Source organism: Oncorhynchus kisutch, linkage group LG5 (genome assembly GCF_002021735.2).
Source record: "Oncorhynchus kisutch isolate 150728-3 linkage group LG5, Okis_V2, whole genome shotgun sequence".
Classification (NCBI taxonomy): Eukaryota; Metazoa; Chordata; class Actinopteri; order Salmoniformes; family Salmonidae; genus Oncorhynchus; species Oncorhynchus kisutch.
The window spans coordinates 2870113-2895557 of NC_034178.2; the positions used below are offsets into that span (position 1 = coordinate 2870113).

The 25445-nt window shown below is 41.2% G+C and overlaps 1 protein-coding gene across 29 annotated transcripts in view; it reads left to right on the top strand.

The window, feature by feature from the left end:
* LOC109879361 (poly(rC)-binding protein 3) overlaps positions 1-2938 on the top strand; it is a 31288-nt gene extending 28350 nt beyond the window's left edge. For all 29 annotated transcript variants that reach the window (XR_004209922.1, XR_004209921.1, XM_031824042.1 and 26 more), the window contains one exon: positions 1-2938. Coding sequence is in view for 27 of the 29 variants with exons in the window: in XM_031824042.1 (XP_031679902.1) it covers positions 1-55 (55 nt within the window). In the remaining 2 variants the exon portion in view is untranslated.
* The last annotated feature ends 22507 nt before the right edge of the window (positions 2939-25445 follow it).

The following is a 25445-nucleotide window of genomic DNA, read 5'->3' on the forward strand; positions in this document are numbered from 1 at the left end:
GTTCAGAGACGTGGCGGCCATGTGGAATGACCCATCCTCCATGACGACATCCTAAGGACCCAGCCCGGCCGGCCTCCACTCCCTCTGCTCCGCTCCCTCCAGCTCCTGACCACTGAAGACATGATGTTCCTACCTAACTCCTGATGATGATGCCCTCTAGACTAATGAATCTGGCTCTGATAACAACTCCCTTGACCCTCCAGCTTACTACCATGATCGCTCTCTAATAAGAGACCTGTTGCTTTCAGAGAAACTGAAAAAATAAGTAATGTCTTTGTTTTTGTTGATTTTAGACCTTTAGACAAGTGTTGAAGCATGTTGAACGTTCATTAGGATCAAATTGTGTTATTCTGAATTCTCTCTCTATCACTCTCTCTGCTAGTGTTACAAAATAGGATTTCAATATCAGTTTGAAAAAAAATGTACAAAAAAAAATGTAAAAGTGTAAAAACATTGGAAAAAAATGCTGTGATGCTATCGGCACAGTATGGTGGGATGTAGCCCAATGATTACTTTATGATGCTCTTTTGAAAAGAGGTCTTTTTTAGGTCAATTTAAATTGTTCTGTTTTTACCCCTATTCGGATCCTTAAAATGATCTGCTTACTAATCCGATCTCTACCCATAACTTTTTGCTGCATCACATGACCTCTTTGAGCCAATGGTATCACTCCTAGAACCCTCCTTTCTATGTCCATTTCTTGTATTTTACATTATGACTTATACTGCATGTGTTCAGTAATGTATTGTATGTATTTGAGTATTCCAGTTTGGTGTAAGTGTTCCTATGGTGTTGCTATGTTATTGCTGGTGGGAGGAGCTATTGGAGGATGGGCTCATTGTAATGGCTGGAATGGAATTAATGGAACTGAGTCAAGCATGTGGTTTCCGTATGTTTGATGTGTTTGATACCGTTCCATGTATTCTATTCCAGCCATTACAATGAGCCCGTCCTCCTATAACTCCTCCCACCAGCCTCCACTGCTCCAAACCTTTTCCGCAATTATTTTCATGAGTTTTTTTTGCCATTCACGTCTAGTCCTACTACCACCCCAAATGAATAACTCTCCCTCACATCCTCCAGGAACCCTATTTATAGTATTTAAGAAGCATGAAAGGAAATTACTCAAGAAAAGAATCATCAGTGGCTAAAAACTGTATCCTAACTGACTGAAAACTAAAATGATTGTTTACTCGATTTCTTAACCAAGACTACTGTGGGTGACCACATAGTCAGCTATGCTACGCTCATGCAATAGACAATTCAACTCTTCATTATACTGTGGACTGCCTCTAGTGTGTGAGGAATTAGTTGGACTTAAGACTATTGCTGTGTCCAAATTCTCTTAGTTAGCTTCCTTTCGTCGTCTCCTTCACTCCCATGTCCACGACAGATAAAAGAGGCTTCAATGTACTACTCTTGAAGGAAAGGAGACCAGGAGAGGAAGCTGTTTGATATTATTGGGACGTGGCCATAGGTGTTTGGATGGAGCCAAATGTTTATGGGCCATGGAATGTTCCGGGGTTCATGGGGGAACCCGTGGGGCCTGGGCGGACGTGTTTACCCCCACGCCGCCACATTCGATTGTTCATCCATCATGTTAGTTTATTATAATATTGTTTATTTGCTTTAGGTTTTGAATGTCATTATGCTTTTACGATGATGTCAACGGATTAGATTACAAAGTCATGTTGCTCGTTTTAAGTGATGATTTAAAAAACAAATTGCAATTCTATTTATTGTTTCTTGGTGCATTATAATGACTGTTTTGGTTGATCATGATATTTAAGATAGGTTTTTTTTGTGTGTATTGTATTGGATTTCAGGGGAGGTTTGGGCTATATTTGTTTGGATTAAACATGGCAAATTCCCTTCATAACAATTCTCAAGCTTATTCAAAGTATAGGCGGTTGTGACATGGCATGTTTGCAAGCCTGGGCTGAGGTCATATTCAGCATTGATGCATATGAACAGCCGTTGAATGTTATCCTCTCAACACAGGTCATTCATTCACTGTCCAACTGGTTTCAACTACAGTAAAAACCATCCTGGTCTGGATTTTCATTCTGTAAGACTGGTTTGTTTCATGTAACTCCCTGTTTTGGTTTCAATATGCTGAGCCTGACTTTGGGTCTAATTTCAACCGCTTTCATCATATAAACGTGATATGTCAATGGACCAAATGCTGTACTGATGTACTGAACGATGCATAGTTGATTATTATTCTGCAATAATTCTTACATTTTGATGTTAAACTTAAGTAGTAGTGCTAGCCTTGACATTATGGGTTTGTGTTATTCATTTAATTTAAACATTTGTCATAGCTTGTAATTCAATGGAATGTTTGTCATTTAAGCAAGTTAAAATATCTGTTTTTTTTGGCAAGCTCGCTTTTTAGAACTGTTCAGCTTCTCATCATCGATTGCATTCAGACTAGGCAGGAATATTGAATTGTTGAAATAGTGATACCAATGTGATTTCAATAACTTCAATATCCATATGTTGTTACAGTGTATTGAAACTGTATTTACACTGGCGTATATGACTGAGTATACACACCTACTGAAACAGACTAAAATGCAACTGATGCAATAACAAGGGAATGATGTGCAATTATTATTTGTATTTTTTCTTGTGCATATAATACAAGGAAAGTTTGTCATGTATTTACAACTCATTGTTGCTCCTTGACCTCCTTCCTTTCTGGACGGCGGCAGCAACAAAAATTGAAAAAATACACGAGATATTTTTTTTCAGCTTTTGCTCCTGTATATTTTGCTTATTTAGGAAAATGTAACGGAGCTTGGTATATATTTTCAGTTGGATTATTTGCAACGAGCAAATCTATCTTAGGTTGAAGTAATTTCATTATTTAGGTTACTTTTTAAAATGTTTGTAAGTAAGAAAATGAATAAAGTTTTTCTTCTTGTGAACCTAGGTTTGTCTTGTATCATTTTGATCTTCAATGATATCAAAAGGGGCTTGGTTTTTCTGTGTTGCCCATTAAAATGGTACTGTCAGTTGCAAAAATGTTACTGTCAGCGGCGTCCATGCCATCTTGTATGTCTTCTTGAATGTCTCATCTTGAATGTATCATCCTGAATGTAACTTCTTGATGGTATCATCCTGAATGTCTCATCTTGAAAGTATCATCTTGAATGTCTCATCTTGATGGTATTATCTTGAATATCTCATCTTGATGGTATTATCTTGAATATCTCATCTTGATGGTATAATCCTGAATGTAACATCTTGAATGTCTCATCTTGATGGTATTATCTTGAATATCTCATCTTGATGGTATTATCTTGAATATCTCATCTTGATGGTATAATCCTGAATGTAACATCTTGAATGTCTCATCTTGATGGTATCATCTTGAATGTCTCATCTTGATGGTATCATCTTGAATGTCTCATCTTGAATGTCTCATCTTGATGGTATCATCCTGAATATCTCATCTTGATGGTATCATCCTGAATGTAACATCTTGATGGTATCATCCTGAATGTAACATCTTGAATGTCTCATCTTGATGGTATCATCTTGAATGTCTCATCCTGATGGTATTATCTTGAATGTCTCATCTTGATGGTATCATCCTGAATGTAACATCTTGAATGTCTCATCTTGATGGTATCATCCTGAATGTCTCATCTTGATGGTATCATCCTGAATGTCTCATCTTGATGGTATCATCCTGAATGTCTCATCTTGATGGTATCATCCTGAATGTCTCATCCTGAATGTCTCATCTTGAATGTCTCATCTTGATGGTATTATCTTGAATATCTCATCTTGATGGTATCATCCTGAATGTAACATATTGAATGTCTCATCTTGATGGTATCATCCTGAATGTAACATCTTGAATGTCTCATCTTGATGGTATCATCCTGAATGTCTCATCTTGATGGTATCATCCTGAATGTCTCATCTTGATGGTATCATCCTGAATGTCTCATCCTGAATGTCTCATCTTGAATGTCTCATCTTGATGGTATTATCTTGAATATCTCATCTTGATGGTATCATCCTGAATGTAACATATTGAATGTCTCATCTTGATGGTATCATCCTGAATGTCTCATCTTGAATGTCTCATCTTGATGGTATCATCCTGAATGTCTCATCTTGATGGTATCATCTTGAATGTCTCACCTTGAATGTCTCATATTGATGGTATTATCTTGAATGTCTCATCTTGATGGTATCATCCTGAATGTCTCACCTTGAATGCCTCATCTTGATGGTATTATCTTGAATGTCTCATCTTGATGGTATCATCCTGAATGTCTCACCTTGAATGTCTCATCTTGAAAGTATCATCTTGAATGTCTCATCTTGATGGTATCATCTTGAAAGTATCATCTTGAATGTCTCATCTTGATGGTATCATCTTTAATGTCTCATCTTGAATGTCTCATCTTGATGGTATCATCCTGAATGTCTCATCCTGATGGTATCATCTTGAATGTCTCATCTTGATGGTATTATCTTTAATGTCTCAACTTGCATGTCTCATCTTGATGGTATCATCTTGAATGTCTCATCTTAATGCTATCATTTTTAATGTCTCATCTTGATGGTATCATTCTGAATGTCTCATCTTGAATGTCTCATCTTGATGGTATCATTTTGAATGTCTAGTCTTGATGGTATCATCCTGAATGTCTCATCCTGATGGTATCATCTTGAATGTCTCATCTTGATGGAATTATCTTTAATGTCTCAACTTGCATGTCTCATCTTGATGGTATCATCTTGAATGTCTCATCTTAATGCTATCATTTTGAATGTCTCATCTTGATGGTATCATTCTGAATGTCTCATCTTGAATGTCTCATCTTGATGGTATCATTTTGAATGTCTAGTCTTGATGGTATCATCCTGAATGTCTCACCTTGAATGTCTCATTTTGAATGTCTCATCTTGAAAGTATCAATTTGAATGTCTAATCTTGATGGTATCATCTTGATGTCTCATCTTGAATGTCTCATCTTAATGCTATCATTTTGAATGTCTCATCTTGATGGTATCATTCTGAATGTCTCATCTTGAATGTCTCATCTTGATGGTATCATTTTGAATGTCTAGTCTTGATGGTATCATTTTGAATGTCTAGTCTTGATGGTATCATCCTGAATGTCTCACCTTGAATGTCTCATTTTGAATGTCTCATCTTGAAAGTATCAATTTGAATGTCTAAGCTTGATGGTATCATCTTGATGTCTCATCTTGAATGTCTCATCTTGAATGCTTCATCTTTCATCTTGTATGTCTAGGAGATACCACTAGAGGGCCTAGCGATGCAGGAGAAGAACACAGTATCCATCAAATGAATTCAATTATTTAAAAAAAATTAAATCTTAGATTTAGAAATGGAAGGCACCATTGAGACCAGGGTCTCATTCTCAAGGGAGCCCTGTGAACATCAGCACAATACAATAGAACATACAGCAAAATAACAACATCAACACAATACAATATACAGCAAAATAACAACATCAATACAATACACCATATAGCAAAATAACAACATCAACACAATACAATACACAGCCAAATAACAACATCAACACAATACACCATATAGCAAAATAACAACATCAACACAATACACCATATAGCAAAATAACAACAACACAATACAATATACAGCAAAATAAACAACATAAACACAATACACCATATAGCAAAATAACAACATCAACACAATACACCATATAGCAAAATAACAACAACACAATACAATATACAGCAAAATAAACAACATAAACACAATACACCATATAGCAAAATAACAACAACACAATACAATATACAGCAAATTAAACAACATCAACACAATACACCATATAGCAAAATAACAACATCAATACAATACACCATATAGCAAAATAACAACATCAATACAATACACCATATAGCAAAATAACAACATCAATACAATACACCATATAGCAAAATAACAACATCAATACAATACAATATATAGCAAAATAACAACATCAACACAACATATAGCAAAATAACAACATCAACACAACATATAGCAAAATAACAACATCAATACAATACACCATATAGCAAAATAACAACATCAACACAACATATAGCAAAATAACAACATCAACACAACATATAGCAAAATAACAACATCAACACAACATATAGCAAAATAACAACATCAACACAACATATAGCAAAATAACAACATCAACACAACATATAGCAAAATAACAACATCAACACAACATATAGCAAAATAACAACATCAACACAACATATAGCAAAATAACAACATCAACACAACATATAGCAAAATAACAACATCAATACAATACACCATATAGCAAAATAACAACATCAACACAACATATAGCAAAATAACAACATCAACACAACATATAGCAAAATAACAACATCAACACAACATATAGCAAAATAACAACATCAACACAACATATAGCAAAATAACAACATCAACACAACATATAGCAAAATAACAACATCAACACAACATATAGCAAAATAACAACATCAACACAACATATAGCAAAATAACAACATCAACACAACATATAGCAAAATAACAACATCAATACAATACAACACAACATATAGCAAAATAACAACATCAATACAATACAATACAACATATAGCAAAATAACAACATCAACACAATACAACATATAGCAAAATAACAACATCAACACAATACAACACAACATATAGCAAAATAACATCAACACAACACAACATATAGCAAAATAACAACATCAACACAATACAACATATAGCAAAATAACAACATCAACACAATACAACATATAGCAAAATAACAACATCAACACAATACAATCAATACAAGACCAATCAAAACAAACACAACCATCACTAGCTGCTGTATGGGATTGAACAGGAGATACAAACATACAGTATGTCAGTGGTGCAAAAAGCACCCGATTGTCATCGTTGAGTAAAAGTAAAGATACCTTAATAGAACATGACTCAAAGAAAAGTGAAAGTCACCCAGTAAAATACTAATTGAGGAAAAGTCTAAAAGTATCAAAAGTAAATGTAATTTATAAAATGTACTTAAGTATCAAAAGTAAAAAATAATTTCCAATTCCTTATATTAAGCAAACCAGACGGCAAGATTTTCTTGTTTTTTAAATTTACAGATAGCCAGGGGCACACTCCAACACTCAGACATAATTTACAAACTAAGCAGTTGTGTTTAGTTAGTCTTCCAGATCAGAGGCAGTAGGGATGACCAGGGATCTTCTCTTGTTAAGTTTGTGAATTGGATCATTTTTCTGTCCCGACAACTATTCAAAATGTAATGAGTACTTTTGGGTGTCAGGGAAAATGTATAGAGTAAAAAATACATAATTTTCTTTAGGAATGTAGAGGAGTAAAAGTAAAAGTTGTCAAAAATTAAAATAGTAAAGTACAGATAACAAAAAAACCTACATAAGTAGTACTTCAAAGTATATTTACTTAAGTACTTTACATCACTGCAGTATGTCAGAAGTTGAGGTTAATTGATTATTACTTTGGACATCATTACAAGTCAAATATATCAGCAAAATAGTAGAAATGTACCTTATGTTGCCTTTATACCTGTGTAACAAGAACATGTTAGTATTTTATTAGGATCCCCATTAGCTGTTGCTAAATCAGCACCTACTCTTCCTGGGGTCCATCAAGGGTCTTTGTCTCTGGCTCCAATGACAGACAAGGATAGAGGACAGTAGTCCATCATGATTTCATTCCTTCGGGTTTTACAGTAATAATATTACAGTAATAGGGATATTTTAACATGTCTATAAGCTAAATGGGTGTGAGATGAGTGTCATGTAAAAGAGGACAGTTGCACAGGGATAGAGGGCCAGGTGACAGATGCCTGGAGAGAATACACTGTCTGCATGCCAAGGCTCTATATTAACGTCTAAAGCAGGAGTATCAAATTCATTCCATGGAGGGCCTAGTGTCCTCCATGGAATGGAGGACCTAGGTTTTTAGTTGTTCCTTTCATTTAAGACCTAGACAACTTATTAATTAGTGATCTTATGTCATCAATCAAGTACAAGGGAGGAGTGAAAACACACAAACACTCTGCCCTCTGTAGAATGAGTTTGACATGTGTGGTATAAAGAATGGACTCTCCACATACCCTGTGTCATTGGCAAACCAAGCATTGAGGAAAGGTCTCGGTGACCATTCACACTGAATTAATTAAATTTTCTGTGTTCCAACTTTTTTGTCCTTGACTTGGGTTGGCAGGGTAACAGGGAGAACAGGAACTACCTTGCTTAGTTAAAGCTTTTTGACTGTAAACGATCTAACACAATATTCAAAAGCAGGATAGAAATGAGTTTTCCGCACAAGAGTCTTGGCTATCATCCCTCTCACAGTCCAGGACACTGTTCTACAGGATGCTCTGGAGATCTAGCCCTGGCTTCCATCCATGTGATCAAGGCAAGGAAATGAATGCCAGCGGAAGTCTATGGAATGGATCTTACACAAAGCCCTTGGATATATCTTTACCATGTCCTAATCCTCTCATCATAACAGGAGTGACACCTCTTGTACAATCAGTGAAAACACACAGCGATGCATTGACTTTTTGAGTGGGTGTTGACCGAGGGAGGAAAGGTTTGTGCTCTGAGCGTGGTGGAAACATAGAATGGAGGGGGAGTTAAGGGTGTCTTCGACCCAGACAAATGATCAGGTGTTCAGGGAAGCACGTCCAGGCAGGGTCCAGGCAAGGTGGTCTCACTGAAGATCGATCCACTTTCAGGAGGTGATTGGGGTCTTATTCAATGCAGGCACACATTGTCCAGTCAGTGTCCACCCCCTGCTGTACCACCCACCACTACCAGGCCTATAAACTAACCCCTCATCTCTCTGTCTTCCTTTCCTATACCACATCCAAATCACTCCTCTCTCCTGGCTTTGTCTCTCTCGCCCTTTTTCTCCTTCTCTATTTCTCTCGCTCTCGCTCTCACTCTCTCTACTATGCTCACTCAACCATAGCACATTCACCTCCACTCCTTGCCCGCTCTCTCTCTCTCTGTCTCTCTCTCACTCCTCTCTCCTCCCCCATCCCTCTCTCATTAGGCAGGCCCTCTCTGGCTCATGTCCAACCTGACACCAGAGGACTACTAGAGGAGATAGACCAGGAGAGAGACCTCTGCACTGTACCTGGGGCTCTCTCTCTATGGGACATATCATTACTGCTGGAGTCAGGCAGCCAGTGAACTGCAGTAGGATACTCAACGTCACCAAGTCTCTCTCCGTCCTCTCAGAGCTTAGCCAATCCACTGTACGGAAATTGAGAGTATTTATATAGATTTATAGATGCTTAAGAAACTATGACATTTTAAATGACGATAAATGTATTTTCAGACTCAGGTGAGGTAGACAGATGCAGAGCTTGTAGATGATCATGATTCATGATTATGGGAGAGAAGTGGTATGTTGAGATTGTTTTTGACGCAGGTATCTTTTGATTGGCTTGTGAAAGAATGAGAATGTTATGACTCTGTTCTTTCCCAGGGTGCAGTATGAAGCAATTCCATTACAGGCTACAGTCTGTGGTGTCCCCTCACAGTCAGTGGTCAAGGACAATATGAGTATAACTTTAAATAGAACATCTTCTATTGTTTGTCACATCTATATGCATTACACTCCTCAAAGACAAATAAAGGCTTTAGTAGTAAGCCGTCAAGATAAAACTCCAACAACCGAGGACTGATTGGGCATACTGAAGAATTGTTGACTGCGCCTCACAGTAGTCTAAGGGCTCTGGAACGTCCATTTGCAGAGCGAGCCCATTTGATGAATATTGAATATAATATGATGATATCTCATGAGCACACCTTGTAGCTATTTTTATTTCTGCAACAGTCTTCGTTGACAACAAACATTTGGTTTGTGTGTGTGTGCATGTGTGTATGTACAGCTGTGTGTGTGTGTGTGTGTGCGTGCGTGCGTGTGTGTGTGTGTGCATGCGTGTGTGTGAGGTGCAATATGCATGTTTGTATGCTTTCAGATGAGTACATTCTGACTGAAAGATTGTCAATGAAGCTTAATTAGAGGCCATAAAAATGGGCCCTGCTATAGGGAGTGGGACCACTCTCTGTCTTTGTCTCATCACAGTCATGCTTGAAGAAGAAAACCCAAAGAGAGAAAGGCAGAAAAAGCACTCCCCCTGTTCAACAGACTCCTGGAAATAGCTTACTGAGGAGTGAATGCAGGAAGAATACAGTAATCACTGGTGTATTGGAAACTAAATGGGTTGATCCCAGAAGAAAATTAGACTCTTTATTGTTCAAGCCTAATATCCACAGTCCTTCTATTGTTCCATCCTCGGTTTGCTCCAGCAGCCACTGTCAGACAGGGACTCTCTCCTTGTGCGAAAGCAGCTCCAGTTGCGATTTTAGCATGTGCATCTAAAATCTGCAGATGCATGCCAGCAAAGCCACAACACATCACTAAAAAATACATTAATGGCACTATAACGGTAACAAACGGTGCCCATAAACTGTTCAGGCCTACATAAAGCTGTCCCAACAGAAGAGCTTTCTTTTCAGCACCAAGTAGTGAATCCTTACCACCAATACACCTGGCTATCAGCGAAGCCTTGTCTGGCATCGAAACAGATCATTCAGCCTCATTTACTGACTTTTTAAAACCATAGCTGATAAGGCTGACTAGCTGAAACAAATATGATTTCTAATGAATCCTTGTGGATTTGTGTATGTCAATAAGAACCGCATTGTCTTTCAATAATAACGAACGCCAACATGAGTTTTAACTTTTGATAAGCAACTGCAAGCAAACGAGCTGCGACGAGGTAGGACTAGTCCTTCAGCACTTTCAAAATGGACACCGACAGAAATTCAGATAGATGTTAGTTCAGATAAATTCAGCAAGATGTTGAGGCCTTAACTTTACTCTTCTTTAAGTCAACACAGAGAGAGAGAGAGACTTTACTTTTTGTCTTTCTTTACTAAAACAATCTCATTTCATTTAAAACCCCCCTTTAAAAATTAAAAACAAAAAATATATCCTGTACTGCATACATTTACCATACTCACCTTTCTATCTACCACATGATACAAACCAGCATCACAATACCCACTCCTACAACTGTATATCCAAAACATCTTCCCCAGCTATACAGACAGCCCCCCCCCCAACACACCATATCTCCTCAAACATCTCTACACATTTTATCATTTTATAGAACTCAAACTCAACCCTGAGGCGCGCAGAGACCATCCCATTAAATAATAGTAAAGAGTCTGTTATCCCCCCACCTTTGACCCTGTTCCTCCTTGTTAGCTAAATAGCTAACTTTGCCTGAGCAAACAGAGAGTTCAACAAAACACATTTGGCTTTCTCCTTACACGAATACCTGTATCCCATTATAAACATCCCAACAGTAAACACCACCCCAACCTCTCACACAGACATCCCAACAGTAAACACCACCCCAACCTCTCACACAGACATCCCAACAGTAAACACCACCCCCAACCTTTCACACAGACATCCCAACAGTAAACACCACCCCCAACCTCTCACACAGACATCCCAACAGTAAACACCACCCCCAACCTCTCACACAGACATCCCAACAGTAAACACCACCCCCAACCTCTCACACAGACATTCCAACAGTAAACACCACCCCCAACCTCTCACACAGACATCCCAACAGTAAACACCACCCCCAACCTCTCACATGGACATTCCAACAGAGACATTAAAGGCATTAACCTGGTGCACACAGAAAACACATGAATCACAGTTTCTTTCATTTTACAGAAAAAACACCCCCCGATTCCTGGTTCAACCCGGTTCAACCCGTACCAACCAGCTGTTAGTGGCCAGGGCTCCATGAAGAACCCTCCACTGGAGGTCCCCTGACCTCTTTGGTACTGGGGGTTTGTAGAGCCCCCTCCACCTAAAACCCACCATACTCTCCGCCCCACAAACCCCCTGCCACTGATGTGCCTTCACTCCTGTTAGGCTTCTAATGTTCCTAACCAGAGGTTGTAGAGGGCTTTACCTCCCACATCCTCAAACTCCCCCAGGCTCGGAGTGTTAAAATCTAACAAGTCCTCCAGGCCCCCTTTCCAGTCCCCAGTCTCTGCCGTCACCTGCAGTGGTGGAAACATTGGTGGCCCCTCTCCCTTTGGCCGCTCAAACATCCCCCTTACCGGCTCAGACAGTGTCTCCTGGACCTCCTCCAGGAATCTCTCCAGCAGCCTAAGAGACGTTATTCCTGTTTGTTGTGCCAAGACTCCGGAGGTTTTCCACCCCTCCTCTCCCAGCAGTCTCAGGTCACCCAGCCTTTGTAAACCCCCTGCCATCAGTTGCCTCTGCAGAGTGGCCGACTGAACCGATCTCAAAGGGATGGCTGGGTTGTGGAAGATAGGCTCCTCCCACACCCATAGCCCAGGCTCCACACCCCCTTCTCGTATGGGCCTTAGCAGCTGCCAGGCCCTCAGCACTGCAGAGTAAAATTCTGAGAGACCTGCTGTACTCAGCCTCTCCAGCTTCATGAGGAACAGCTGCCGGTCCAGCCATAATCCGCCAGCTCTCCTCAGCAGCGTGCATGTTGGCTCCCTCCAGCCGACATCGGTATGGAACAGCAGTCTCTGCACCGCCTTTAGCCTGAAAGCAGCCATCCTGCTCTCCAGTTCCACCAGGCCCTGTCCTCCTTCATGAACGGTCATGTACAACACTGCTGCCTTCAGCCAGTAATGGCCCGACCAGAAGAAGTCCACCAGCTTGCGTTGCAGGTCTGCGAGCAGACCGGCGGAGGGATTGAGGACAGCCAGTTTATGCCACAGGGAAGATGCTACCAGGTTGTTAATTATCAGCACCCTCCCTCTATATGACACTTGGGACAGGAGCCACCTCCACCTGGCCAGTCTTGACACCACTGCCTGTGAGAGCCCCTCCCAGTTCTTCCTTACCCACTTCTCCGAGCCCAGGTACATCCCCAACACTTTATGCCCTTCACAACCCCACTGCAAACCCCCTGGAAGCAGAGAAGGAGCCCTATCCCCCCATGCCCCACATAACAGAGCTTTGCTCTTGCCCCAGTTTACCTTAGCTGATGAAGCTCCCTCGTACACCTTCAGACTGGTCTCTAGTGCCTGCATATCCTTATCATCACAGAAATATAATCTGCATATGCTGACACTGCTATGCCTGTCACCACATCCATTCCTGTCCAGCACACTCCCTGCAGTCTCCTGTGTAGCAGTCCTAAAAAAGGCTCAATGGCTAATGTGTATAGCTTCCCAGATAGAGGGCATCCTTGTCTAATGCCCCGTCTCATCCAGACTGGCCTGCTGAGCCCCCCTCCCACCTTGACCATACATGACGCCCCAGCATACAACATCTTCACACAGGTCAAAAAACTCTTCACAAACCCAAACACAGACATCACATTAAACAGATACTCATGGTCCACTCTATCAAAAGCCTTCTCTTGATCTAAAGAGACCAATCCAAAGTTCACATTAGAACCTCTCGACAAGTCCAACATGTCCCTAATGAAGAACAAGTTGTCCGTGATTGAGCGTCACAGTACACAATATGTTTGGTCCTTATGTACTATCCAGTCCAAATGGGACTTCAGTCTTAGAGAGGACTTTGGCAAATAGCTTGTAATCCGCACAGAGTAATGCCACAAGCCTTCCAGTTCTTAAGGTCTCACAAGTCCCCTTTTTTGGGCAGGAGAGTCAGAGCCGCCCGACGGCAGCTCATCAGAAACTCTCCTACCCCGACGCATTCACGCAACAAGCAAAATAAGTCCTGTCCAATTATCCCCCAATTTTTTATAAAACTCCACTGGGAGTCCAGGTGCACGACCGGGGGACATCTTGGTTACGACCTCTGCCAGTTCATGGGACAACAGAGGAATGTCCATTTCATCCCTCTGTGCCAGAGAGAGCTTAGGGAGTCCTGTGAACAAGACTTGAGCACACATAGGATCACACACTTCTGCCCTATACAATTCAGTATAAAACTCCACAGTCCGCTCCCGCATCTCCCCCACCACAGAGGTCACCCGCCCATCAGACAGCCGTAGACAATGCATACCCTTGGCTTCACCGCTCTGTCTTTCCAAACCAAAGAAGAAGGAGCTGGGAGCATCCATCTCCTTGAGCATGGAGAACCTAGCTCTTACAAGTGCTCCCTTTGCTTTAACCTGGAAAAAAACAACCCAGGTCCCTATGTAATTCGGCTAAATTAGCCTGGAGGTCTACATTGCCTTGCCCCACCATCTCTACCTCTATCTCACTAATACAACGCTCTAGTTCCCCCAATACTCTCCTAGCCTCTGAGGATGAGAGAGCTGTGTACTGTTGACAGAAAAGCCGAATTTGGACTTTCCCCACATCCCACCATTGACTCATACTCCTCTCTTCGCTGCCCCCACCTTTCCCAAAAGGTATGGAAACCTGAGCAAAAAGTGGCATCTTGTAAGAGCTTTACATTGAACTTCCAATAAGATGCCTGCCGGGACCCTGGTGAAATAGACAGCCGAGCCATGGTTATGTGATGATCTGAAAACCCCACCGGGAGAATGGTAGTGCCCAGCAGCCTATTGCTCCGATTCCTAGACATGTAAAACCGATCAAGTCGGGCTGCACTCACCCTAGCCCCAAAAATCTTGTCTTGTGTTTGGATGTTTAGTTCTCCAAACATCCACTAGGTCAAACTGATTAATGATGTCCCTTAACACTCCCACTGACACTGAATGAGCTCTTCCCCATTTCTGTCTTTTGTAAAAATCCATTGTACAGTTCCAGTCCCCTCCGACCACCAGCGTCTCCTCAGGTGCTACCTGTGAGAGTTCCTGTCTAACGCTCCCAAATAGAACCCCTCTTTCTCTCCCTGTGTTAGCCGCATACACATTTATAAAGACAAAACCCATGTTGTTAATTTCTGCTTTAACAACAAGCAGCCTACCTTTACACACCTCCTTTGAGGAGCCAAGTTTTATAGACAGACCCAGTGCAAAAAGGACTGTCTCCCCTGCACTAAGATTTGTCCCATGGCTCAACACACAGACAGCCCCGGTGCAAAAAGGACTGCCACCCCTGCACTAAGGTTTGTCCCATGGCTCAACACACAGACAGCCCCGGTGCAAAAAGGACTGCCACTCCTGCACTAAGATTTGTCCCATGGATCAACACACTTGCCCCTTTCCACCAGAGCCCCCAATCAACTTCATTCAACACATCACTATGAGTCTCCTGCAGAAACAACACCTGTACTTGTTTTTGTTTTACATATTCACCCAACACACTCCTCTTTCCCGCATCTCTGGCACCATTTATATTGAGCGAACCTACCCAAAGAGTCTCCATTAGAAGTGGGAGAAAATCCAGCAGAGAAAGAGACCAATAGCAAAGCTCAAAAAGCCCCAGTGTCAGAAAGAAAATATACATCTAAACCATGTCTGAAGGTAAACCTTTACACACTGTTGTGACCCACTTCCTCAACCTAAACCGTTTCCTGGGTGAGAGGACACCATGCCCCTCATTTTTCATAGCATGTTGTACTGACCTTACAAACTTTCTAGGATCCGAAAAAAAAGCCTCAAGATTAACTTTTTCCCCTTAGTCTCATTCAGGAATCGTGTCAATTCTCTCAACGTGTACTTAGACCCCTCTCCTTGACTGGCTGTCAGCTCTGGGCCCAATGAAGAGGAGTCTGAAAAAAAAAACTCCTCATCCTCTTCCTCAGACTCACTTTCCTCCTCATCTCTATCTGCCACCCTAACCACCTGCCCTTCATCTCTGGTCAGGGCATCACCCACAGCAACAGGGAACATTTCCATGGTGCCTTTGTCCACAACCTTTTTCCTTTTCTGCTTGACACCCTCCTCCTCCCCCCTAGTCTCTTACACTTCCCCACTATACACTCCTCACCCACTAGAATAACCTGACTAGACCCAGCATCATCTACACCACCATCCATAGCCTGACTAGACCCAGCCTCAGCTACCCCAACATCTCTAGCCTGACTAGGCCCAGCCTCATCTACACCACCTTCCCTGGCATGACTAGGCCCAACCTCAGCTACCCCACCTTCCCTGGCATGACTAGACCCAGACTCAGCTACCCCACCATCTCTAGCCTGACTAGGCCCAGCCTCATCTACACCACCATCTCTAGCCTGACTAGGCCCAGCCTCATCTACACCACCATCTCTTGCCTGACTAGGCCCAGCGTCATCTACACCACCATCTCTAGCCTGACTAGACCCAGCCTCCACTACACCACCATCCATAGCCTGACTAGACCCAGCCTCCGCTACACCACCATCTCTAGCCTGACTAGACCCAGCCTCATCTACATCACCTTCCCTGGAATGACTAGGCCCAGCTTCTGCTGTCTGCATCTCCTTACCCCCTGCACTTTGACCTTGATTTCCCCCACTGGCGCTTGTACCCTCACCTTGTCTACTGGCTTTATGTGGGCACACAAAGCTCTTATGCCCAAAATCCCCACACTCAAAACACCGTAGACTATCTGTGCTGGCAAATCCTGCATAGAGCCCCTCCCCGTGCCTAAATTTAAAATGCACATTTAGTTGTTGCTCATTGTTGTTCAGAAACATAAACACTTGCCTCCGGAACGAAACAACATGCTTAACGGCATCTGCCTGAAAGCCTGCTGACAGTACACGAAAACCGCTAGCAAACTTACCAAAGCGACTCAGCTCTTTCCTGATTTGGTCATCCGTAATAAACGGAGGCAAATTTGCAACTACCACTCTTGTCGAAGGGGTAGAGAGAGGTGAAATTGACACCAACACATCCCTTACAAACATTCCACTAGCAATCAGCCTACCAACCAAATTAGCCCTTTTCATGAACACAACCACAGCTTTGTTCATTCTAGAAGCAGAATGTATAAATTCAGCTCCTACCTGTTCACCGACCGCGAGCAGAACCTCCTCCACCTTAACTCCATTCTCAGGAACACATCTGAATCCATGCCGTACCGACAGCGTTTCCTCCGCACTAGGCTGAGAAGCCACCGTACACACCACACCTTCCAAACCCCAGGAAAGTTACTCTGTCCTCTTCCACCCTAACTTTGAAAAAACGGTGGATACCACTAAAACAAATATTGCATTAACCCTCCACCATAGAAAACAACATGTAAAGAAAAGAATCAAGAAAGTTAGTTAGGATATAGCCCTCCACACCAAACACTCAAACTCCCAAAACTCCCAGCATGAACTGCAAGAGAGAGCGAGAGAGAGAGAGAGAGAGAGAGAGAGGTAGTTAGTCTATTTGAAGTATTGTATTAGGCTTATGTGGTCTAAAAAGGAAGGAAAATACAATCACGAGGATCCACTTTTCAAGACAATATAGCGACTCACAGTTGCGCAAACAAAACAACCCTCGCCATATCAACTGGAATTACATGGACCTAGTACTGAATTTCTTATTGAAAACAAACATTTGAATAAGAAGAAACTGTCACATTGTTACAGACCCAACAACATTATATAGTATCCCCTCCTCGTGAAGAAAAGCACATGAGCTAATTTATGCAGCAGCATACAAGACATTTTTGGACTCACCATTGTTGTGCTGTGCTCACTTGAACAGGAAGGTGGATTGGTGGTCCTTCTTGTGGGAAAATTTTGTCATCAAATATGCTTTCAATACAACTGGGAACTTGAAGAAAAAGTTGAATCATGACTTCAGTGATCTTCAGGTAGGAGCTCTAGAAAGAGGCCTGAGTTCTCCACTTGGAAATCCGAGTTGGATGACCGTTCAAAACTTATTTTCCCAATCTGAGGTCATTTTATTTCAGAGTTCCCAGTTGTCTTGAACTCACTGAAGTCTGAGATTTCCCAGTTACGAGTTTCCAGTTGTTTTGAACAAGGCAGAAGTCATGCTGGATTGACAGCATGTTCAATGTATTCAAGCTTTTCTGGACCATGTTATTGTGAGTGAATGTTTATCTTTTTAAGCTTAAAAAATATACAATTTCAGACAGGTGTTTTAAATCCTTAAACCCAGACTTGGACCACACACCCTCTCCACCGAATAGCAGGCAGGGAAAGCAAAATAGTGATTGCTTTGCAACGCTTGCAGTTAGCCCCTGATTCCTTCCAAACCAGTAATTTCTGAATTTGCGATTTCCAACTTGTTGTGTAATGTTTATGTTGTCATGACGTTGGCCTGGGGAATAGGTTTATGACAGTCATAAATACCTCTTCCCCCCTTTTTCCTCTCTCTACCCTACTGAGGTTACATTTGAAAAAAACTTGGTTAACAGAGATTCTGGGAACATCAGAATGTGGGGGGAAATTAACTATATTATGGTAATCCGAACAATTGAACATATGCGGAATGTCTCATCAATGATAAGTTGACATAAACTCTACAGTGGGAAGTCTACACATCAGAGTTATCGGATTCACATGGAATTGTTGTTCAATTTAAATGTTTGAATATGAAATTATTTGTGACGGGATGAAATGTGATTTTAGCTTCTAAAATGTGAGATGTGGGTTTTCAAAAGTTAGGGCTGCTCACTCAGTTGCCCGCCTCTGTGAAGGTGTAGCGGTATTTATTAGAGAGGGGTAAAGAAAGATTTTGTTCGGGCGCCAGGCAGGTATTAAGAGTTTATTCGGAAGATAACAGCTCTATGAATATTATTTTGTGGTGCTCGACTCTCTAGTTAATTACATTTACATGATTAGCTCAATCAGGTGATATTAATTACGGAGAAATTATTTTATTGAACATGTCATATCACTTAATCCGGCATAGCCAAAGACACGACAATGTCCAATGGCCGATGAGCACTGATACTTTTTTATCTATAATTCATCTTCATATGACAAGGATTGATAAGGATTTACCAGTAGATTGTCGACATGATTCATGACGTCGACCGCTTGTCTAGCTTGCTAGCTAAGATTTGAAAAGTAACATGATCAGTCCAATCAAAGCTACGGTAGATATAATGTGATTTGACATAATTTTATCTGTGGCGAATTACCTTGAACCGCCTCGGATGGGCACTTCTAATGTAAGTCCAAGGGGGCTTGAACTGCCTTGTCACACCCTGACCATAGTTTGCTTTGTATGTTTCTATGTTTTGTTTGGTCAGGGTGTGATCTGAGTGGGCATTCTATGTTGTGTGTCTAGTTTGTCTGTTTCTGTGTTTGGCCTGATATGGTTCTCAATCAGAGGCAGGTGTTAGTCATTGTCTCTGATTGGGAACCATATTTAGGTAGCCTGTTTGGTGTTGGGTTTTGTGGGTGATTGTTCCTGTCTCTGTGTTTGCACCCGATAGGGCTGTTTTGGTTTTCCCCCCACATTTCTCTGTTTTGTTAGTCTATTCATGTATAGTTTCCTTATTAAAGAACCATGAATAATAACCACGCTGCGTTTTGGTCCGCCTCTCCTTCGACACAAGAAAACCGTTACATGCCTAGCTCTCCCTATAGATTCTGTGGTGATGTAGTGCCCCCATGAGTGACAGAACACTGAGTCAATCATGCCTACGTCTGTATATTCCACCGGCTGCCCCTCCACCACAGAAAGCACAGAGTTAGGCTGAAACACCTATGTTTTGGAGCTGCCTTACTCAGGAAAGAAACCATGTTTGTATGTGGCTTTATTAACTCAATATTTATTTATTTTTTACATTGCTTGCAAAAGTATATGTGACATTAATTCATGTCAACGCTAAACAGGTGGGGCTCACCTGCCCTGAATGACAGGTCGCCACTGAGCAGCTCGACTGATCTGATGTGTGTTTCATATTTAAGGTGGGCTCCTTAGCTTCCTAAGGCTGTTATAGAGTGAGAGAGGAAGAGTTAGTGAGGGAGAGGTAGAGAGGGTGAGAATGATTGCTAAACTGAATCTAAAGCAATCAAACAGAGGGCTGTGACACTCATGTGTTTTTAGCAGCTGTTATCAACCTGTCCCTCCCTCCCTCCCTCCCTCCCTTCCTCCCTCCCTCCCTCCCTCCCTCCCTCCCTCCCTCCCTCCCTCCCTCCCTCCCTCCCTCCCTCCCTCCCTCCCTCCCTCCCTCCCTCCCTCCTCTGTTCTAGACTCTGTGGCTGAAGTATTATATTCCATCACATTAAATAGAACGTTTTTTGTCCCACAAGCACTGTACCAGGAGATAAGTCCAATGCATAGGGACAGGTCTTAGAATTCCTCAACAAATTCTTAGTTGGGGCTGTAGGTTGGTATATCACAATGCCTATACGGTCAACATTTTCAGTCTCAGTCTATTTTTAATACATTTCCATTTGATAATAGGCTGTAAAATATCAAAAGAGAGTTTGAACATTAAAATCGCATCTTTATGATAGTAAAAACACCCGTACAACACATTCTATAATATCATGAGTGGGTCTCTTTCTCCCAAGTCATTGATTCTCATCAATATCCATCAGCCAAAGGGGCCAGCTGGGACAAAGGTGAAGTACGGTCTTTCTAAAGTAATCTAATCATTATTGATGTCTGGCATAATAACTCAACATGTTTAAAGAGCCAGCTTCCACCAAGTCTAATATCATTACAACCAGCCATAAATCTATCCAAACCCTTAAGGGGAAAAAAAGTTTCATCCATTCAAATTCGCTGAAGAATTTTGATGAAGTCCCAAGGTCCTGTAATAGAATAAGGGTCTGCCAATCTTGTTTAAATTGCAGAATTTGACATTATTGGATATCTTGCCTTGTACATTTTGATTTCCTCTCAGTGATTTAATTCCTCACCCTCCTCAACACTAAGGCTCCATTTACAGTGTTTCTCAATTGCTAAAACACTAAAACCCATTGGCTGAACAAAGTTCTCAGTTGCCTGGACTCTGTTGTCAATACCTTAAACCATTTCACATGGTAAAACACAATTTGCAGATCTCACTTAGACTTTTCAGCAAAACTCTAAACACATCCTCCTTCTCAAAACACATTCTGCACTCTAATGCACATGTCATCCATACTGGTAAACACAAGTGGCAACAATCAAATACAAATAGAGAACACATGTCATTGATTGAACACAACCACTCAAAATGGATTTAACCTGTTTCAAATGATGCGACACAACCAATATAAGCCAGTTCAGAGAGCAAACAGGTTGTTGAAGGTGGGAAGGAGAAAGTCTGAGAATGGATACTGTAGTACAGTGCATTGTAGGCTGTATACTGTACAATGGACAAATTGTATGGCCCTGAACATTGTGCTTTCCATTTATTAACAGTACTGACTGCTCAATAGATTTTGACTGGTTGCAGGTTCATATCAACAAAGAACAAGAATTACAGTATCACAGAGACAAAGGACAAGTTTGTGAGATGCAGGGTACAGTACTGTAAAAATAGGGGTACAAGGAGGAGGAAGAACAAAAAACTAAATTGCAAAGAGCAAATCAGAGTAGTAATTTCAGATCAAGTTTGAGCTACTATGATAGAACATGTTTTCGTTCATCAAAAGACAATGATGACGGAAAAATATGAATATTTTTTTAGATTAAAATGTACTTCTCCCTGAGGATTGTATGTTTTGAACAATGTGTTTTCTATTTTTTGGTGTTTTGTTTACTGACTGCTTGAGAGTGTATATCATTTGGATCACTTTGTTTATGATTTGAGAGCAGTGTTTGATTTTGAACACAGGTAAAACTGTTTTGAGGCGAATGTTTCATTTTGCAAGAGGAGTCAGAGGTTATGTAAATAGTGCTTGAAGATGAGGTTTTGTGTTTAATGTTTTCAGGAAATGGAGCAAGGTTTCAGAAATTGAGTTTTAGCAATTGAGAAAAACTGTAATTACAGATATGTAATCAGTTCCAGCTATGGTCATGTGCCATATCACCAACCAGACATGTGTGAGGTGCCTGGCATCTGTGTGAGTGAGTGCGTGAGTGTGTGAGTGTGTGAGAGAGCATTCTCAGACCCTCAGTCATTGTGGATGTGACACCCTGGGTGTGGAACCCTTCAGTCAGCAAGAAGAACTAGTCTGGGATATGAGGGATGACACCTGGTGGCACAGGGCACAAACAATCAGCTAGGGGTGACTGAGGAGGCTGAGGAGAGGAGTGACAGCAAGCTGCAGTCCACAGTGGTAGCAAAACTTAGTTTTGGTGGCTAAAGTAAGAGTTCATAGCAGTAGAGGTAAAGTACTTCTAGCCAATTGGAGTTTACCTTCTTTAATCTTGTTCTGAGGGCAGCTTTGCCTCCTGGGCAAAAACATTGATAATTGGTTGGCAGAACAAGACTGAGTAAAGACAACTTCACTGCCTGTCGTGGCATTGGCATCGGCATCTGTGTTGTGGTGATCAGTCTACAGAAGTAGGCTCTCAGAGGGAGAATGACAATATCAAAACCTGTCATTTCTGTTGATCTCGTGAGACAGGTTCTATTATCTGCAACGATGAACTATATCGGATGTTGCAATTTTTTATGGTTTCAATTGAATTGAATTGAGGAAATTGTGGCTTTCTAGACAGTCCTCTCATTTCAGTCCTCAAGATGGACAGCACTTGCAATCGCCTCCAGGAGGTGACTACTGAGTGATTTATTTCAAGCAAATCCATATTTAACAGAGTGATGTGCTTGACATCTCCCTATGGTCGAATGTCTATACAGACTTCACGTTGAAAGTCCTCACATTCATTGGATATTTCTGAATGGGGTGGCTCTAAGCAATGCGTTCCATAGACACTGAGTGTACAAAGCATTAGGAACACCTTCCTAATATTGAGTTGAACCCCCTTTTGCCCTCAGAACAGACTCAATTCGTAAGGGAATGGACTCTATAAGGTGTCGAAAGCGTTCAACTAGGATGCTGGACCATATCGACTCCAGTGTTTCCCACAGTTGTGTCACACATTTTCAAAAGCATTCAAAAATATTGCAGGGATGATTTACGATGAACTGGGAGAGACACCTCAATATAACGCAAAGAAAGCAAGTGGATGAGGTCCCGAATGGATCCAAACTGTCCAATATGTGCGCGCACAAATTGAACGAGGTCTTGAGGCAACCGGTACACACATACAGTGTAGCGTAGAGGAGATGCAACTTTAAAGTACCTTTTATTATGACAGCAACAAGTGGAGGCGGTGCGCTGGCGAGGTGAGTTATACCGACTGCGCTCATTCTATGTTCGGTCACTCTCCACTCATGTTCGGTCACTCTCCACTCGATACTGATTCGTTTGTTGGTTTGCATTTTACTTTACGTCGATGGAGCAACGGTATAGCCCTGACTGGACCATACACTCATTCTGAAAACAAGTCGGGAGAAAAAGACAAGGTAAGTGGTGCTATGGACAGTTGATTTATAAAAGGTCGATATTATTTATAATAGGTGGATATTATTGAAGATTAGTATGTTTTGATATTTTTCTACGTCTTTTTAGGTCGTTCAAAAAGTACATTCCTATTACTTTTTAGACTACAGAAATCATCAATTGAGTTGGATGGGGAATTAAGCTCGCAAGTTAACGGTTTCATTGTCCTGTGCATGTAACAATAACACTTGAACTAATAAATTATACTACCTCCGGTTCTTCATCATCATCACCACCACCACCTTAATGATGACCATTAGACTATATTAACAGTGACACTAATAAAACAGACTCTCTACCATGCATGGGACGATCCATAAAGACCCATAAGAACGTACTTTCTCCACCTGAATGACCTCTTGCATTCTGAAAAGTGAGTCGCCTTGTAAAAACGGCATATGTTTTGCTGCTTGCGGACCACTGGCAGCCTAATTGTACCTATGGAAATACTGTATGTCATGAGAAGGATACATCTAACATTTAGGTTTCTGTGTCGCCCTGGGTTACAGAGACAAAGCCCTCTGTCCGCGGGTGATCATAGGCTATATACTGTTTGATGTTTTGGTTTCAGTCGGACATGTGGCTTAACTGTGGCTAAATGAAGCTGTGGTGTCTAGCTAATAATGTGGTGGTAGATCTGTGAGGGTTCGTGGACTTCAAACAGGCAGACGGAGAGCAGGACATGTTGGCTGAATGCTATGGTTTCCCTTGAGCTTGTTGTGAGGTTATAAACCACCTTTGACATGAATGAATGCTGCGCAAACATTAGGAGAGTGCAAAAAGTCTCTGGAATGTTGTCAGCAAATATTAATCAAATGAAAGGAAATGTTGAGTCACAATTTCTGTTTGGTCTATGTAAAAGTGTTCAATAGAAAACAAATCACAGGGAAAAATTCCTCAAAGATTTCAATTATTCTGGGAACGTTCCTCAAGAGTTTTACAGTAGGCTTGCTGCTGTGAATCTCCATGGTCCAGAATTGGGAGTAACCATCTGGAACTATTAGAGCAATCTATTATTACTAGGGTAATGTATCTTTTCTATCTATACTGTCATGGCAAAGGACTGGAGACTGGAGATACTCTCTTTGCGTTCAGCACTGTAAGAACAGGCGCACACCATGCAGTACAGTATCAATCAAATTCAAAAAGACCACATTGTCGTGTAGTTATTTTTTAGCTTAGGAAAATTGGTGCTCAAATTGGATAAGCAATGTTTCCCCTTAATGCATTATCAATACCTATTTTTAACAAATCAAAATATTTTTTTGTATTGCAGTGTGTCATTGATGAAGGATTTTTTTTTTAAGGATGCTTTTTCAATGTACTGTTTTTCAAGACTTTTGTGCATCAAGAAATCAATAGATATGATTTCTACCAGATGGAATTACTGAAGATATAAGCACTGGCTTGTCTCACTACTACATCTCAAACACTGGCTTGACTCACTACTACATCTCAAACACTGGCTTGACTCACTACTACATCTCAAACACTGACTTGTCTCACTACTACATCTCACTACTACATCTCAAACACTGGCTTGTCTCACTACTACATCTCAAACACTGGCTTCTCTCACTACTACATCTCAAACACTGGCTTGTCTCACTACTACATCTCAAACACTGGCTTGTCTCACTACTACATATCACTACTACATCTCAAACACTGGCTTGTCTCACATCTCAAACACTGGCTTTCCTCACATCTCAAACACTGGCTTGTCTCACTACTACATCTCAAACACTGGCTTGTCTCACTACTACATCTCAAACACTGGCTTGTCTCACTACTACATCTCAAACACTGGCTTGTTTCACTACTACATCTGAAACACTGGCTTGTCTCACTACTACATCTCAAACACTGGCTTGTCTCACTACTACATCTCAAACACTGGCTTGTCTCACTACTACATCTCAAACACTGGCTTCTCTCACTACTACATCTCACTACTACATCTCAAACACTGGCTTCTCTCACTACTACATCTCACTACTACATCTCAAACACTGGCTTGTCTCACTACTACATCTCAAACACTGGCTTCTCTCACTAC